Source organism: Lonchura striata, chromosome 2 (assembly GCF_050655825.1).
Source record: "Lonchura striata isolate lonStrDom1 chromosome 2, ASM5065582v1, whole genome shotgun sequence".
In the NCBI taxonomy this organism is placed as follows: Eukaryota; Metazoa; Chordata; class Aves; order Passeriformes; family Estrildidae; genus Lonchura; species Lonchura striata.
In genome coordinates, this window is record NC_140704.1 from 7,883,455 (window position 1) to 7,903,219 (window position 19,765).

Sequence of the window (19,765 nt, forward strand, 5' to 3'; positions counted from 1 at the left end):
TAATGGAGGAGCAGCACAACCAAATTAGTGATGTTCTGAGTCATGTTTCTCATGCCATTGGACATTCATTCATTCTGTCTGTGCTTTTATGAGTTTTAAAGGCAAGTGCTGCAAGTTTTTTTTCTTTATAGAAGCAGCAGGTAGCTATAAACTTCTCAGGCTCTTAAACTGTTTCTTGTGAATTTGTCTTCTTTCTTCCCTCTTGGTGAAACTTGGAAACACCATCTGGAGATGGGAACACTTAGGAGCATCACTTGTTGTTTTCACTTAATAGCTTTATGCTGAGCCTTGAAAAGTCCTTTTGTTGTTCCACATTTGTTTTATTTTCCAGAATTTTGCTGGGGTCAGTAAAGATTTTCACTACCAAGTCTCATCAAAGGATCTGGCTCTGCTTTGTGGCAGGTTGTCCTGACTTTGCTTTTAAACACATTTTAGCACCAAAGAGCCCAGAGCATGATTTAACAAGGTTCAGCCTTCCACTGTGGGGAGGTCCAAACCCCTGGTTTGGAATCCTTTTACCTATGCAGGTTGTTCTGCCCAGAAGTCTGAAATGTTTGGTGCTTCTGGAGTCTACCACAGACAGATTTTTAATGTGGGTGAGTCAGAGTTGTGAAATCCATTGAGGGAACTCGGTGTTTTCTGATGGGGGCTGCTTTAGGGGAAGCATTTGTGCTTTTCTTGGGACCAGGATCCAAACCCAGGCTCGTGTCCTTGACCAGTGCCATCTCTCTAAACCCAGTCAGTGTTTGCTCACCAGCATTTCTCCTGCTTTCTTTTAGTAACATGGGGAGGGTTTTTACTAAAAATCACAGACCAGCACTCCTGGGCAAGGGAACTTTAAATAGAGGTTGGAGGTGGTCAGAAAAGTGGGAAAACTGGGTCATTAATGCTGCCTCATGTGCTGCATATCACACAAGCAGTGTGAGAAAAGCTCAGCCAGCAGCTGGGTGGGTGGGAAAAACCTTTGAAGCACCAGCTTCAGCATCCAGCATCACTGGATAGCTCAGCTCAAGATTTAAACCCCAGGATTTATTTTTTTTTCCTTAATGTCAGCAAACATAAAATTCTGAGCAATGTTTCTAGTATTGTGGCTATACTTCATGTCATTACTGCATAAAGACATTGACCTTTCTTGAGGAGATTGATATTTTGGAAAATCTCCTAGTATTTTATTCTCTCATGGGATTACCAGCTGATTTAGACCGAAATTAATGTGTGCCATAGAAAAGCTAAATTAAAATCAATAAATCACATGGATTTGTTGATGAATTTCACTAACAAAGTAATATTTTGCTTTAGTTTGCCCATCTACTTATGGATTCAGTCTGTTTCATCTGCACTTCTTGTAAGTGGCTTTGGGGAATTTTTTTACATGCAAATTGCTTAAAATATCACTCTTGTGAAAATTTTGAATGTAAAATTCATCAAAAAAACCAGGGGTTCTACTCATATAGACTTACTTTGTGAATAAAAGTGTCTGAATCCTTTCTGCCTCAGGACAGAAGATCATGACATTTGTCTTTCATTGTGAATTAATCAAATGACATTTTTCTTCATCAAAATCAGGGGGCCATGTCACAGAGATATTTTTGGCAGCAATTTTTTACATTTATGGCTCCTTCAACAGAAAGAGCTTAATATTATTTAATATCTCAGGAAAATCCTATACTGATATTTTTCAGGATACAGGGAGTAGAAGTTTTATTGTATTTACAAAATAAATCCTGCACTAAGTTTTTAATTTGAATTATGGAAAAGTATGAAAATCCTTTTGCAACCTTTCTCCAGATGATCATTTTCATGCTCTCACCAAGTGGGGAGCAGAGGCACAGTGAGAATTAGGGATTTGCCTATGGACACATCTGGAGTCAAGTATCATGACCCCCATTTCCATCTTCATATTGCAAGACAGTACTCCAAGGAAAAGCAGCACTGGCTCCTGGAACAGACCAGAAATATGACTCCTTCTGCAGCCTGTCTCCATAGTGGATGGTGGATAATTAACCCTCTTCAGGATTTTTGCAATAATGTACCCATCAGGGACATGTCTGCCCAGCTTCTGCAATAAGAGGTTGGTTCATGCCTTCAGGCAGGAGAATAATGAACCTCTTTGTACATCTTCCTCAGTTCCTTCATTTAATCAGACCTTTTAACCTGTGCCATTTGGGCCAGACCTACCATCCCAGGAAAGCAATGGAAAATCTGGAGACGAGCTTATTTTTACTAGCCATGGACAAGCAGAATGTAAATCAATGACTCACAAAGTACAAGTGCATAAAGCAGTGTTTTAAACCTCTCTACATTGCCCATGCATTGCCTGAAATATCACATAGAAATGTTGCATGTCACAGTCTCATCAATAAAATCCCTGGAACCAGATTGCAATTAGCAGTTTTTATGCTCAAGTAAACATCAGTGCAAGCCATGATGGAAGTACACATTGGCTCTTCCCTGGATAGACTGGGCTATTTATGAATTGTAAAACAGCTCCATATTTAGGCAAATGTATCTGCAAAAAGCAGGTGGATTGCTTCTTTGTTCCCCTTTCTGTTACAAAATAATCAGGTTTTTTGTAAAGTACTGTTGGATTCTCTAAATCTTGAGCTGGATGTGGATACCTATGATACATACACTTACAAACAGGTGGTTTTTATTATAGTTGCTTTTACTTGTTGACCCACATCCAAACATAGAGAATTCAAAGACACATTTGCTAACAGTGCTCTGAGAAGTCCTAACCAGCTGCCAAATGCTGGTTAGGACACATGGATTTGGTTTTTTCCTGATGTCACAAGCTCCTTTAGAGAACTCAAGCAGGTCTTGTAATTCCAGATTCCCAGAGGTGTTGTGAAAATGAAGTCCTGCATTACTGACTGCAATGCTCAGATATGCAGTGACAAAAAGGGGCATAGAAGCTCCTAGATGGATAAATTTCCAGAATGGTTTTGAAAGCTTCAGTGAATCTTCCGTCTATTCACTGCAGAGAAACCTTCCTAGCACAGCAACCCAGCCATTAGTATGCAGGAGAGCACTCCTGTGACAGAACCAGCATGTAGAGTGATTAAATGGCACTGGAGTTAGGAGTCAACAAGGCATGGCTTTAAACATTTGTGTGGTGCCTCCTCTCAGCAGCACCCCAATAACGAGCCTGGAATCACACCACGGGCATCAATAAGCGCAGGGCCAGTCCTGGGTGCTCCTAACTCCCCACAGCAGCAGAGGAGCCCTCGGTGTGTTTTAGGACAGGGCTCCAGCAAGCCCAGCCTCCCGTGCCCCCATAGCAGCACTCAGTGTACAGTAAAAAAACGCAGTAACCCCTGACTCAGGGAAGCAATTATGATGTCTGGCTCCAGATCAGAAGGCTGAAGGATAGCTTTATTAAAATTATACTATATTACATTAATATACTATTTAAAGAGATACTATCCTATTCTACATACTTACTTCTTACTTACCTAACAAACAAACTCGTTACTCTCTGCTAAGTCCAAGCTGCAGCTGTATCCCATTTGTCACTGACCCCAAACAACCTTCACCAGAATCCAACCCAGCCATCACTGCAGGTAAACAATCTCCACACCACATTCCACATGGGGAAAACAAAGGAGCAGAGATAAAGATTGTTTTCTCTTCTCTCTGTGCTTCTCCTGAGGGACAGAATTATGTCTCTCTCTCCAGAGAATGTGGATGTCACACTCAGTGCCTTTAGAGACAGGAAGGGATCTGGAACCAGGGATTTGGCTTTGAGTTGTAGCACCACTACAGCAGATCTGGAAAATGTAACAACCCATTTTGGCTTAAAGCATGTCATTTTGTGTTTTCACAGCACTGGGAGTGTATCAGGATCTGGGAGATCCAGTGCAGCTGCAAGGGGAAATATCTTCCTGTGGCTGTGTTTCACTTGGAGTGTCTTCAGACATGGATGTGTGTGCTAGTTGCTCCTTGTGGGTGATAGGGACCCACTGAGCTTCTTAGAAGGATTTGAACAGAAAAACAATTTGCTTCTCAAATGCTACTGGGGTAATATTCCATTAGGAGAGTTTTCTGCCCATAATGCCCAAATTAAAATAATAGAAACTCTTCTTCTTGTATTTGAGAGATGAAGAAGCTGAAGGTCCTATTTAACCTCCCCAGATAACAAGTCCATGGTGACTTGGAGCATCTCTGGCAGATAACCATGGAAATCTTGTGGTTGTGGGTACAAATATCTCACTCCAGGGCCTGAAAACAATATTAAATGCAAGGGAGGAAATACCTTCATTTAATCCCTACTTAAATTTAGTTAGGTACAAAGTCTGCTTCATGGCAAGATTTCTGAAGCATGTGGATTTGTGTCAACTAAAAATGTCATAAAACTTCCCATCACGGTAAAGACAAAGCATCTTAGAAAGGCTCACTTCCTACTGGAATTCAAGCAAATGCTTTCTAAGTGCAGCTGGTCCTGTTAGGAGGGCCAGAGCTTGGCAGGTGACCTTTGGCAAATACCAAGATAAATTAAGTTGTTGAGATCTAAAGAGACTTAATTGGACACTGAAATAACTATTAGCACTGAAAACGGGTTTTATTACCCAAGTCAAGAACCTATGGATATTTAAAGGTGCAAAAGGCACATCTAGGTTTAAACAAATGTGAAAGGCTGATACCTGGATTTTATTGCTGGGATATGCACCAGCTGGAGGCTACAGCTCCATGTAGCCATGCCAGTAGCTCTGAAGACATCAGACAAGGCTGAGAGCCCACTTAAAATATTTTCTTTACTGCTGACACCATAAGCAATAACTGCCATGGGAAAACCCAGGGGAAGGTTGTTTCCACTCTGTCCCCACAGGTTGTGCCTCCCTGGGCCCCACCTCACCTTACTGTGAAATGCAATAACCCCCTATTAAGCTCCTCATTGTATTTTTCCTCAGCACATCTCAGAGGAACACAGTACTGCCTGTCCACAAGGACTGGAAGACAAAGTCAGTGCAGATCTATTCTCTGTCCACCTCAGGGGCTTTTTCAGCAATCTGCTGCCTGTGCCACAAACAGGCTCACTCTGAGCTGCGCCCAGGAACTGAACTAAATGAAAATAAAGTGATTTTTTTTTTTTTCTGCTGGGATCAGAAGTTCTAGAAGCTGTTCTGCTGCTTTACTGGATGATTTTACAAACATTTCTGTTCTTGCAAGGGAGTGGGACATGCTGGCATGGAACCAAGTGGCTGAGGTGGAGATGAGAATGGACAATTCTAAATTCAATATCTTAGGGAAGCTCAGTGAGGATTTCATCATCATAGAAACATAGAATACCCTAAGTTGGAAGGGACCCACAAGGATCATCAAAGGCAACCCCTGTCCCTGCACAGGAGGACCTCCCCAAGCATCATTTGGAATTTTCTTATGGGCCACCTAATGACTGCAGCCTATTACTGCTTCACTCCAGAGCAGAATGGTATCTATAGTCTATAATATTCAAAAATAAGATATGTTTTTCATCAGTCCACACAGATGTAATATTTTTTTTAAAATCCCACCAAGTGCTATAGCATTCTTCAATATAAATTTTCGCTACTTGTTTCTTGATGTGCAGGTCCTGGGGGTTTGGGTTTTGTGAACAGCCTGATCTGTCCTTGTGTAGGTTCTGGGTCTCCAGCAAGGGGCAGAAAGCCAATACTTGTCAGTGTGTGCTCTGGGGTCTCAGCACAGTAGTGTCTGTCTAGGTAGAGCAGGGTACCCAAGACAGCCAAGATCTATCGTGGGATAGAACCCAAGCGGTTCTATCCTTGTGTGACCACACAAGCCAGGTGTCCTGGCCAAAACCCCCAATACTCCTGTCTAACAAAGCCAGGATGCAGCAGGAACACAGAGATAATGTCCAAGCACAGCTGAGTGCCCTACGATGTGCTCGGGCCTGCAGGGACCGTCGTGCCCAGCCGTGCACCCGCAGGTTGCCACCCAGCGGGATGCTAAACGGGCACGGCAGCGTGCTGGGGCCCGAGAGGCATTCCCAGGTCTTGCTCACATGCCAGGTCACCGGGGGAATGTTATCTGTTGTGACCAGAATGGTTTCCCACACGAGGATGATTGCCACAACCTCGGCTTCTTGTATACGCGGTAGCGGGAGGCTGTAATTAGCGCTTCCAGGCAAACTGTGACCTTTTGGAACTTTTCCTCAGGCTTATGAAGCCTAAATTAGTTTCTGCTGTTTGAAAGCATGCACAGGCCTAATCTCTGGGCCCTATTTATATTATAATTACTATATAATTCACATTTGCATTCACTTGACTCTTTTTCTTACTTAACAGCCGAGGGTGGCTCTGGCTCCTCGAATCCTTTGTGCACAGTTCATGGGTCACAAATCCTGTGGGTGAAGGCAGGGTGGGGGATGCTCATTCCTGCTGCCTCACATGCTGTACAACTGCAAAGCAGCAGGCTGGCATGAAAACCCCCTTCTGCACAAACAGAAAGTACCACCAGAGCTTTTTCTGCAGGAAAAGAGAGGATGGTATTCTTGGTTTGGAAGTTGGGTGAGAACTTCTTTTCTACCTCCTGTTGACAACAGTTATGACTATAGTTTGAGACTAATTAAAGTGATGGCTTTAGTTATTTCTATAGTCTGAGACTCATTAAAATAGTGGCTTTTGTGGATATTCCAGAACATTTTTTCTCCCTTTAAGCAGATCTCTCATTTATGTTATAAACTATTTCACTTTATTCTTATACATCTTTAATGTGTTGTAAACTTCCCACAAGCACTCAATTTCATAAAAACAGGTGAAAAAAAAAAAGCCCAAACTAATATGCATGAATATTTAACAATAAAAATAATAGAAAATGTCTGTGACTTTCAGTGCCCGAAAAAATATTGTAGAATTAAAGCAAAACTTCTCTCTTCTTTGAAATGGCCCCATTCTGCAAAGCACTATGTTTTCTTTGCTTTTACATGTTTTGATCCTGTTTTCATTTTGATTCTTGCTTGTAAATATGAGCTGCCTGGCATTGCCCGGAGGAAGGTGATCTATCATCTGCTTCCAGCCAGGGCTCTTGTCACTTGGTCATTCTGTACATATAAAATTTTATCTGAGCTCCACTCACAGGAGATAAATGACCATGACAACAGGCTTCCTCTGATGCCTCAAATAATGAAGGCTCACAAATCAGGCAGAAGCCTCCTGCATGTCAAGACCAGGGTGCATGTGCGTTATTTCCAGCTAGATGAGCAACCTTGGATGAACTCATTATTCTGCGGTGGGTAGTACAGATGTTACCATCCCACAAGATTTAATGCTTCCTCTGAGGAAAACTGCTTCTTTCACCTTGGTTGCCAGCTGGACCAGCTGTAAGGTTTATTGCTGGCTTTTGTTTTCTCCGTGCATGGTAGTTGCTAAGCCCTTTATTAATGCACTCAGTACATTAAGGGTGTATTAAAACCTGAGAACTCATGAGAGGAAAACAGCTTAATAACCAAACAATGTGAAACAATGGTATTCATGGGCTGGTAGTGGTGTTTTTTAAGTTAATATCCAGCACCAGTTATTACTTAATTAGTGAGGAAGCCATTATTTTGTTGGAAAAGAATTTTACATATGGAAAAGAATAAATTAAGATTATCTGAATCAACTGATACTAGGTTTTTCATGAAATAAACAGAAAATATTAAATGGAGTTTTATTCAGTCTTAGTGAGGTGTAAATGGCACTGAGACAGAGTATTTTCTTTCATGCTGTGATTATAATGAATTATCTTTTTTTCCATGAATACAATAGAATCATGGAATGGTTTGGATTGGAAAGGACCAGCGTGTATTAATCCAATAAGAAACCTGGACTTAAAAATAGGGACAAGTGTAAACTTTTGGTTTCATCTCTTTCCAGAGTTTGCAGAAAGCCTGGGTTAAAACTGAATTGGAAGAGGTTAAATTGAGATATTCAAATAGAACAGAACCTGGAAAAAAGAGGGAGTTGAGTATGGGGATTCTTATTGTTCAGATTACATAGCTTGCACCAGCATACTAGGACAAATTATCCCAACTGAAATTTTGAGAAGTCAGTTACCCTTATGTGCACTGGAGTTTTTCCCTCCTACCTCTGCTACTTGCAGTTCCAGGGGAGAGCTATCAGGTTCATGAACTCTGCAAACAAATTCTCCTAACCTACCTCCTGTTCACAGCTGATCTTATCCCTGCAGTGGTTATACACCTGCTCCATGCCCTGGAGTTTGTACGTTTTCCACATTCCTCTTTGGATCCATCCACATGCATTATTGCATTATGCTTCTTAAAACCTTAGCCAAAGCCTCATGAAAGGGAGGAAATGCTCAGCCCACGCAATGTGACACCTCATTGGCTGATATAAATTAAGAGGGAGAAGAGGGAGATTAGTGAAAGAGCTGTGAGCGAAGGTTAAGTACCAGCAAAAGGAACAGGAAGTAGATTATGATGAAGAGGAGTAAGAGGCTAATTGGAGATCAGGAGCAGGGTTCATTAGGAGCTGGTGTGGGAAATGACCTTACCCAGATTGTTCCCTGGCAGCCTGAGAACCCAAAGCTGGATGAAACTGGTGGAATTTGTTAAGACACAAAGCTGATAAGCATTATCAGAAGGCAGAGATAAATACTAGAGAAGCTGGATGTCTTGCAGGGCTGGATTGGGAGAAATTAGTAGTACAAAGAGTAAGATTAGACATATGGTGACTCAGGGCAAGAATTTTTCTTGTGTTTGAAGCTCAAAAGTTACAAATACCTCAGCAGAGCAGATGAGTGCCTGGGCATGCAACGCTGACCACTGGGTGTCTGCAAACTGCCTACCTGCTGTGGGGTCATGGAAAAGGTGAATGCTCTTTTAGGATGCATCAGGCAAGGAATTTTCCATAGAATGGACAAGTAGCAGTTTCACTATAAAAACCAGTTAGGACATCCTCAACAGCATTCTGGTCAATTCTGTTCAGGAAGGAGAAACAGAATGTAAAACACTCTTGCATCAAAGAATAAGATGAAAAGCAACTTTGTCCTACAAAAGGGAGTCAAAATAATCTAGTTTATCTGACTGGATGAGAGCTTTTGGGGAGACATGACTACTCTGACTAAAATGGAAATACTCATGATTAGTAGGAAACAGATTGTTGGAACAACACCAAAAAGGTGTAAACAGGAGTGACAGCCAGTACAACTTCAAGTTGGAAGCAGCTTCTACCAGAAGAGCAAGACACCAGAAGGAATTACATCAGCAAACTTGATTATATTTAGAAGGTGTTTGTCAATACTTTTGTAACACAAGATTTCCTCTAGCAGCAAGGGAAGATCTTCCCAGACCCAAAGACCCCATGTCCTTCAGTGTCCACAGGGCAGAGAGTGGGATGGGCTGGCACTGGCCACACTGCTGTTTCCTGTCAAAATCCCATGGAATGGACCTGACCATGCTTATTCATTCCAGCAACCTTCTGAAGAACCCATCAGGCCTGTTCTGTGTAGTGGAATTAAGACCAAATCTCTTGCTCATTTTCCCTCTAGTCACTGCTAACTGATTCTGCCTCAGAGCACTCAGATTTATTTCTGCTCCACGTAAAGTAAGCATGAAATTTATTACCAGTATCACACAGGGCAGAGACAAGAAGTACCATCAGAGTGGTTGCCCGAGAACAAGCCAGGATTGATTATTTTACAAGACAAGTTACATTTGAGGAAGTGAAGATTTGATTAAAAAATTAAATGCCTTGGGGAGGGTGAATAGCAGCATAAATCTATTTGATGTTTATGTCAACAAGGTTGCCAAAGCAAACAACACAAACATCTGTCCATAGCATCAGTTGGAAAATACTGCAAATTGAGGAAATATTTTAATTGTGAGCAGTGGTTCACGAAGCTCCCCATGTCTTTATTTATTAGGCTGATAATATCACCCCAACATATGAACTTTATGTGGCACATATAAATAATTCATGGGTTAGCAAATAAAGAGATCTGGAATCTGTACACAGAGATGGCTGTTGCCAATTATCTCACTTGTGCAGAGCCAGACCCTTTCAGCTCCCATCGCTTGCAGCTGCTCTTTTAAATCATTCATCAGTGCTTAAGAGATATGCTGGTGGTGCTGGCAGAGAGTATTTGAATTTTCATTGTTTACACACTGTGAATTTAGCTTCTGGTCTGAATTTATCTGCAACATTGAAGCCTTTGAGAATATAGATGAGAAGAATAAGACAATTCCTCTTTTTATCCTTTTTAAACACTTCTATAATTTTGATTAACTGTTCTTCAATTTTACTTTATATTCTTTTTATAATCACTACTTTCATTTTAAAGTTATATTAACTGATATAATTCTCTATGCTGTTTAGATCATGAACACATCAGGAATACTCTGGTATATAAAAAAGTATTACAAAACAAGTGTCTGGTAAATATTATCTTCAAGGCTATAAAATAATTTTCCATTTTTATTTTAGAAATCTATACCTTATCATCTAAATATCTAGAGTTTCTTCTTTCTGTTCATGTTTAAGCAAAACCCTCTTGGAAATAATAATAAAAGCTGCTTAAAAATTGATGAAAAACCATGGCCAGTGCTTTTTTTTATCAAATTACTGAGGCACTGAGCTTCTGTGCCCATTCAGATCGTGATGGGTAGCATTTCCTGGGTGACAAATTTGCCTGTTGTCATTATAGAAATATAGCTCAATTTACTTCTTGCATGGATAATTACAATAATGGTTTTAAAGTCAAAGGCCCTATGACAAACCTGGACTTTCAGCTGTATTAATTGAAAACCTAATTCATGTAACTAGAGTCTCGTGCAGCATTATTAACCATGCAGCTATCTGTGATGTACAGAGTGTGTCTATACACAGAAGTTCTGTCAATAGTTTTTCTCCTTCTTCTTAAGCTATAAATAAAGAAACATCATTCAAACTTCTGTCAGGATGCTGGAGTTGACTGGTGCTATGCCGGAGCAGGAGAGGGGAGTGGAGCCTGCAATGACATTCAACCCCATCCCACTCAACACAGGGAGGCAGAGGGGGATAGCAGGGCTCTGTATGGTGCCATCTCTAAAAATTTTGTGGATGTGATGGCAGGGAACATCAGTGCCTGGTCCCACACCTTGGGGAACATCACAGCCTTGCTTGTACCCACCCCTTTGGGGCAACAAATCCAGCAGCATCATCTTCACCGTGTCATGCAGAAAGTGGCCTGCCCCTGATTTTGGGAACAGTCATGAGGTTATAAGGTATGAGCTGCATCTCTCTTACTTTGCAAATCAGGCAAAATCTCAGTATCTGCTTTACTTTCTCAAAGTACTTTGTGTTTTACCCTTCAAGGATGCCACCGCTGCCATGCTCTCAGGATCTCTGTGGGCAGGAGGCAGAGCATTCACAAGGTTTCTGAGGAGGGCAGGTAGACACAGGGGGATCATCAGTGGAGATTGAAGAGCAGAAGCAGCAGAACGTGCTGGGGCTCAGGAGTCTCCATCAAAGCACCTCTGGACGGGCTCTGGAGGAAGGAGACACCGAGCAGGGGATGTCCTCGCCCTGCTTTGTCAGCTCCCAGCAGCTCATTGAGCAAATTAGGTTTCCCTCTCAGATCCACACATGACAGTGGATGGCATTTAGCAGATGGCATGTGTAATGGGACTGTCACACCAACACAGGTTTAAAAATAAAGCTGGGGAGGCAGTTAATGAATATACAATTCTCCTTTCAAGGAATTCTTTCTGTTCCTGTCAGGCGTTAGGCACTCAGCTTGTGAGTGTTGAAAGACTTCTGATGTGTGTGCATTAAAAGACACAGTCTAGCATGTAACTGGGTTGTTTTACTTTAAAAACTGGCATTGAAATAAGCAATTTATGTCATTCCTAAGAAAGTGACTTTTTCTTCTTGATGACTTTCAGCCTGCTCACAAGTGAAATGGATTCTCTAGCTGGAGTGTTATTACTGAGAATATTTAATAATAAGATGATTCTACTCCGTAGTTTTCTGTCTTTTTCCTTGTTTGTTAAAAAATAAAAATTAGGCAAGTCAAAAATCTACTTTTTCAAGGATACTTGTTAATTTTTAATTTTTTTTTAAATTTTGTATCACCTCAAACTGAATATCTTTATATAAGACTTTGCTTAAAAACTTTGATTTGGGGAGATGACACAATAACAGTAGCAGTAGTTAGAGGGAGACTATCACAATATATAATATATGTAACTTCCTAAACTACACACTAGAATTTCTCTTTATTTATTAGTTCCTTGCAACTTTTTCAGTACCAACAACAACAAAAAAAAAAGGAAAAATACATTAGAAAATAAAAGGATCCTATGCATTGCATTTCTCTCTTTATCCTTGTCTTTTTGTTGGCATTTCAGTGTTAATTAAAGGACTGCTCCAGCTCCAACTGAAGCCATTTGGGAGGATTCCTTTTATTTTCAGTGATGATTTTATCATGCCCATATTTATTAGGTTTGCTGCTTTTCCAGCAGACTGGCTTCTGGGACTGCAGGGAAAAAGCAGGGCAGGTATATAAATAAATATGGTCAGCATATCAATGTATATCAGTAGAAGAAAGGTAAATTCAGCTAAATCCGGGTGAGTAAACCTGTTTTCCTTAGTGCATTATAATTCACCTTCCTGCATTCTAAAAAATGGTGCTAATAAAAAAAATAGATTGTCACAGGAGGAGATTGTCAATTACAAGGAAATATAATCAGGTTGCCATAATAGTTAGCTTAATTATAAATAAAATTATTTTCTGCCTTGTCTTTGTAAAGGTAAAGTCTGGGTGAAACACTCTACCTGCAATGGGATGGGGGTTCTTGGCAGCACAGGGAAAACCACTAACACAATTATAGCACCTGAAAGCTTTTCTTGCTCTCAAGAACTTATTTAATGTAACAAACCAGTGGGAATGGCTCACAGGAACTTGTTTTTGTTGCCATTTTTGTGAACACTCACAATTACAGCATTTCAGGGGAATTTGCTCAGCCAGCCCTACACAAATTGTCATTGCACAAGTGATGATCCCACAGGATTTGCTTGTAGGTTGAAGGGCTTAAGAAGACAAGCTAAAAAGGTTGAAATCTCAGGGAATGTCAGTCTCTTAAAGCTGTCTTACTTTTGAAGCTTAAAGAACGTTGTGTTTTTTGATATTCAGTGTTCAGTTTTGGGTATCTCACAAGAAAGACACTGAGGTGATGGAACCTGTCCAGGAAGGGCAATGGAGTTGGAGAAGGATCTGGAGCACAAGTCCTATCTGAGGGAGATGGGGTTGTCTAGGAGAAGAAACTCAGGGAGATCTTACCACTCTCTAAACCTCCTGAAAGGAGGGTGCAGCCAGGTGGGATTGATCTCTCCTCCCAGGGAATAGTGATAGGGCAAGAGGAAATGGCCTCAAGTTTCACCAGGGGAGGTTTAGATTGAGTATTAGGAAAAATCCTTTCTCCAAAAGTTTTCCCAAGCATCAGAACTGGCTAGCCAGGGAAGTGATGGACCCCCTCCTGGAGGTATTTAAAAGACAATTAAATGTGGCACTGAGGGACCTGGTTTAGTGGTGGGCTTGGCAGTGCTGGGTTAATGGTTGGACTCAATCATCTTAGAGGTGTTTTCCAACCTAGATGATTCCATGGGTCTCTGATTCTGGGATCTCCCCACACGCATGGCATGGGAACCTCCTGGCCCTGCTGTTGGGATCTTTGCTGGGCACACAGATTGCCCCAGCTGCTCACACTTGCTGCTGTTGTACCACATTACACTGTGGGGAAAGGCAAGGAAAGTAAGATATCCACTGTCTCTGAGGTGGAGAATTCACCATTTCATCACTGCAGGGCTACTTTCACTGTCCTGGGCAGTACTGTCAGTCTCAAGGAAAAACCCACAAACAGGTATGGGAGCAACTGTGAGTGGCTGTCCTGGGTCAGCCCACCTTGGCCCAGTGTCCTGTGTCCAAGAGCAGTCCAGTAAGACAACTGAAGAGCAGGGAGAAGGAAGCTGACAACCATAATATGAGCTTGATCTCATGTAATAGCTCATTTTTCTATCAGCCACCTGATGGCTTTCTGAACAAGAAGATGAACCCAGATCACTGTGCTAAGGACTAAAGCACCCCACAGCATCCTGTGGTTGAAATTGTGGCATCCTGAATGCTGCAGCATCCTGTGGCAGTGAATTGTGTGGCTCACTCATGTACACTGCATAGTAATGATAATCCTCTTTGTATAACACTGACTGATTTCAATGCCCAAATGCTGCATTTTAAGACAGAATATGTGGCCCTTTCTAATGTGAGAGCCAAGCTGGTGTTTAATTCATTAAGAGAAAATAATATGCAAAACAGCAATATTTATCCAAAGCATACAAAATGTAAATGCTTTGTGCTGTGATGTTTGGGTGTCATTAGAATAATTTTAAAGGCAAGTGATTTAATTGTGTTTGTGCTAATTATAATGTTTACAAATTAGGGAAAGATGCATTTAGTGGTCTATTGGGAAAGAGCTTTGAAACCTTACATGTCTTTGAGTCTACAGTACTGTCATCTAGTCATAAACTCTTTCTAACACCAGTGTGATTTGCTTTTTAGATTACTCTTGCATGAAAAGCGAGTCTCAAGAGCCTTCAGCTCCATGGAATTCAAAACCAGGTTCACGTGTGTCTGTGTGTGTTTTGACAGAAATTTAACCAAGTTCTTTTCTTCTCCTTTTCAAGGTCCCCGTGTCCCGATGGTGACTGTTCACAACACAACAGATGCACAGAGTAAGAATGGGCTTGAGCTTTGCAACTCTTCAGAGAAAAGCAGCCAGGCAGGACAGTGAGATGTGGCTGCTTTTTGCTAAACTTACACTCCTGGGGACCCCAGACTCTGCCTAAATTCAAGTTTTGTGCAAGGCAAAGGGACTTGCAGAACTGTTGTACTGCCATCAAACAGCTGCTGTTTGGGGAGAAAAGACTGGTTGGGGCATGTTTGTTATCCTCTTCCTCAAAAAAATGCATAATTCAAATCTCTCTTTTTGTTAGTCTTCCTCTGATTTTGTTTTGCATCCCATATATAAGAAATAAGATAAATATAAAAAATATTTAGCCTAATCCGTGGTTTTAATAAAATCACTCTGATATGAATTATCAGAGATAATGCAGAGGAGCGAGTCCCACAAGTGGTGCCTCTGCCTGGTTCCCCGATCTGTCCATGGAGATTGTAGCACTTATTGTTTGGTAAAGCTTTGTCATGCTAATTATTTGCATCAATACAAAGCTGGAATTATTCCAAAAAGAGGTTTCTTCCCTCAAAATATTTGTCACTCTCTATAGCCTTTACCAGACTGGCAATGTAGAGTCCAAAAAGCCGTGGAGTTTCAGGGGTTCCACTCTGGCAGAGTGTGGCACTGAGTCTTGCATGAAACCAGGATTTATCTGCTCCCAACATTTTGATGGACAAAGAATTTAGCCCAGCTATTTCTATCTGCTTTATACACAGTAAAAGGCAGTGTATCAAGTATAAGTTTTGTTTATCTGAATTTACAGCAGCTCAATGCTATTGTCTCGAAAGACAAAAAGAAAAGAGAGTGAGGAAACAAAGAAATTTGGCACTCATACTAAAGATTTACTGTGAAATGCTGACCTGCTTCATTTCCCACTGAGGGTGGTGAGTGTCACAGGAAAGGCTTTTGGCACAAGGGAGTGTCAGGTCGTTCTTCCCAGCAGAGCCTGAGGTTGGCAGTGCCCCATCCAAGGATAACCCCAGAGCAGCCCAGCTGATGCCCACAAGGCCAGGAGAGTTTCTTCACACTGACCTGCAGCTCCAAAGTCTCTTTCTTTCTTTCTCCCCCACTTTAAATAAAACACCTGAATTTTACCATAGACATGGAAGGTGTCTGAGTGGCTATACCAGCATGGGATAGTGCTCTCATGAGTGGTGTTATACTCTCCTGTACAGTTTTATAAAATACTTTTAGGTGAATAAAATGACAGACAATATAAAACAGAAACAGTAAAATAAGGGCTTAAAAAACTAAAACAAAACACAATAGGACTGGTTTTATTTTGACAGATGCATATGGGCAGCATCTATTACACAGAGAACTTAATCTACTCATGTGCAGAACACATCCTCTACTGAAATTCATGATCTTCTGCATACAAACACCATTCCCCTTGGTTCTTTTCTATTTTACCCCCTCATTCTTTTGCTTTTGAATAAAGGGCAACTGGCAGTTGCATGTTACTGAATTTCATTATTTAATATGAGCCCATTACTCTATAAAGAGAGTCTGCCTCTGTATTCTGCAATAATCTGATAATAGTGATTTGCACTGAATATTAGAGAATGCTTACATTTAATTAAGCAATGACCATTTGTACTCCACAGACTCAAGCTCCCTGTGGTCCTAAAGCAAAAAGGAAAGTCCTTTAGGAGATATGCCAATCTTTTTATTTCCTCCACAGTCTTCCTGGCTTTCTGTGAATGCAATTATATGAACAAATAAAAGGGCTTGACTAAATTCCCCTACGTGGCAAGCCCCTTTCTGCTGATAAAGCTACTTGTGTGTGCCATAATTAAATGAGAATCTTAATATTTAACTAAATGTAATAGGCTGTTGCTTTGCCACTTTTGTGGGGGTTGTGGCCTTGATAAAGAGCCAGGCTTTGCAGAAGCAGGGTGAATAGTCACTGAACCAATATAGTACTGCTGAAAGATCTCTGAAATAATATTAACTGGAAAGGGCAAGGTTTTGTTTGCCTGCCCAGCAGAGATGGGCAGTGAGAGCAGGATAATCAGGTACCAAAAGTGTTATTTGAGGAGTTGGGATTACATATCTATTTATCAGTGTGTCTCAAAAGGGAAGTTACAGTCAGTGACACACACACAAAATGTGATGTGAAATCTCACACCCTCCTTGGGTTCATGTGGCAGAGATTATGCCCTGGTTCACACCCAGACTGATGCCAGGGGAACGAGCACTCCCTAGGCAGGATTCCCTCACCCCAGCCCTTGAATCCCCCCTCCATGGGGCTCAGGATCTTTGCCCACACAGGGAGACATTTCCCACCATGCTAGACACACAACCTGAAGTGTCCCCTAAAGAGGGACCCCCTCCCTGCCAGCTGGGAAGGACTTATTCATTCTGGTGCTGGAGGTGGCTGCTTTTCCTAAAAGCAGCAGGTAGAGCACATGGCCAGGATGAGGGGATAAAGGTTAAATCCCAGGAAGGAGGAAGGAATCCTCTATTTCAGAGCCAGCAGTCTTTGGGTCAGACACACAAGCAAAATGAAAAATTTTTGAAATATTCCAAAATCAAGACTTCTGCAAGACCTGGTGTTGCAGGTTTGTATGAGTTTTATCCACCTTCCTATCCCTATGGCTTCCCTTCCCATGGATTTTATCTTGCACAGCAGTACAGCTTTGGCTGAAGCCCTTCATAGTGTCCTCCCCTTCCTATTTATTTTGTATAATTTGGACACAGTCTTGAGGACTTCTTCATTTGAGATCTATCTTTGCATGGTGAGTGGATGTCTGACTGGGACCCATGGTAGTGTCCCAACAGAGCAGATCACCTTCCCACCTCCTGCAAATCAGCTGAATGTCACTGATTTCAGGACTGTAGCTTTTTGCCAATGCAGAACTTGGAAAGGGTTTCAAAGATTTTGCTGAATTAGACATCTGTGAGGTCTAGAAGGAAATTCGTTTGGAAAGACTCTTGTTTTATATTTATCAAGGTGACTATAAAATGTTAAAATGCATTTTTTTCACAAACTGTGCTAAAAGTTTTTGTGATCTTGTCCTTCTTCTTTCAGAAATTTTTGAGCTGGAGGTAAATGAAAATGTGCAGCTGGCTGTAAATGACAGGCAAATGCCTAAGGTAGAATACATGGAAATCAAGATAGATGATTACAGTAAGTAGCACCTTTCTTCTCACTTATTTTTCTCTTTCACTGCTATAGCTGTGAAATGATAGAGCCATCCTGGCTAGACTGGCAGGAGGAAAAATTACTTTGACTCTCAATAAACTCTCACAGTTTGCAAAGCACTCTCCTGGAATGTGCTACATAAGGAGGTTATTAGAGAGGCAGAATTTGATGAGAATTCAGCTGAAGAAAGGCAAAATGATAGGGTTGGGGTTCTTTTTTTCATCTTAAAACTTTTTCAGTGAAGAAAAAGCCACTCTAGGAAATGACATGGTGGGGTGCCCCATTGTTGGAAGCATTTGCCCTGGGTGTGTGTGTGTCATTTGAAATGGGTTTGGAGTGGGATAATGTGTGTGCTTGCTGCCTACAGCTGTGGCTGCCTCTCAGTGCACAACTGAGCTGCAGTGAAGGAAGATGACTCTTGCATGACTGCCCTGTGGAGTCACTCAGGATTCTTTGAAAAAGCCATGATTTGGGAGGGTTTAAAAAAAAAAAAAAGCTTTATGAGGAAAGACAAAGGAGATTTCACCTGGAGTAAAGAAAGCAGACACTTAGAGCAGTAGAGCAGTTTGCACCTGCAGCTGGTGTGTTATTTCTACCAGTTGCATAATCATTCCCCAGACATATGTGTATACATATATATATATATATATATATATGTGTGTATATATATCCCAAAGTGGGAGAGAAAAGCCTGGTGGCAAACAGCCAAAGTGTAAGCCTGTCTCTATAGCTGTACCTGAAAAAACCTAAAAAAACATCTCCTCTGGCTGTTAGCAGATACCTTCCCCATATGGGCAAAATCCACATATTCAGAAATGCACAAAGGCTCTCCAAAATCCCAGCCTGCATGTATGGTGGCAACTCTAGAACAAAACCCCAAAGGCTCTGGGCTCAAAGTGTGGCCCATGATGTTTCCCATGCCAGGAAGTTTGCATTTCTCAGGCCACAGGCAGCAAGCTGTGCTGGGAGCAGGTTACTGATTGCAGCCATTTCCAGATGTTATAAAATGTGAAGCAAAGGCTGAGAGATGGTTGCCATTTGAAAAGATCACACTAAAATGTTCTGTTTGCCACATGGGCATAAGAAACATAAACCAGTGCATAAAATAACAGGAACAGACATGCACTTCCAAGTTTTATGGACAGGAAAGGATGGATAAAGAACCCATATTTCCCACCATCAGCCAGCTCATGTGAGACTGGCAGTTTATTAGGGATAATTCAGCTTGATACTAGTTTTTTTAATGCAGGTCTCATTGCCATTCTTCTCATTTAACCAAAAATATATTTGTATGTAATAAATACAAACTGGCCATCCCTGTATTTCCAAAGCTTTGGGCTAAGCAGCCTTGAGAACACTGCATGTAGCACTTTGTAAGATTTAAAGTCAAGTGATGGTCTTCTTGGCTGTCCCTGGGCCCTTGATCCAATTTGCAGCTATTAGCATTCAGATGGAATAACTAATTAGGCAGAGTGGCAGGCAAGGATTGCAAAGCAAACCACTTAAGCCATGCTGCTAATCTGTGTATTAATCTACTGAAAATGCTCCTAATACTGATTTAATTGCTGAGCCTTTGCTAATCTAGATTGTAGTTAACATTTCAAAAATAAATGTGCTGTCATTGATGCAGAGACAATTTTGGGTACAGATACAAAGCCACAGGAATTTCATTCAGTTAAAAGAAGCTTTAGTGATCACACCCCTCCTTTACATTGGTTCTGTACCAGTGTAACTTGGGCTTCAGCACCTTTGCCTCCTGTTTACAACAAAATTTAACCCTTTGGAAGTTAGGATTGTTTCTCCTACTTGTTTCTCCCTCTGTCTTGACACCATTATAGCAAAATAATTCAATTTCTCTGCCCCGGCCACCATACTTAATTGGGTTTTAAATTACCATTTTCATTGTCCAT

The 19,765-nt window shown here is 41.3% G+C and overlaps 1 protein-coding gene across 6 annotated transcripts in view; it reads left to right on the plus strand.

Moving 5' to 3' along the window:
* The window catches only part of DPP6 (dipeptidyl peptidase like 6), a 548,806-nt gene that overhangs the window by 518,732 nt on the left and 10,309 nt on the right, over window positions 1–19,765 (plus strand). For all 6 annotated transcript variants that reach the window (XM_031503790.3, XM_031503789.3, XM_021543891.4 and 3 more), the window contains exons 17-18: window positions 14,658–14,705; window positions 17,742–17,840. In XM_031503790.3, the coding sequence (XP_031359650.1) occupies window positions 14,658–14,705; window positions 17,742–17,840 (147 nt within the window). The remainder of the gene's footprint in view (window positions 1–14,657; window positions 14,706–17,741; window positions 17,841–19,765) is intronic.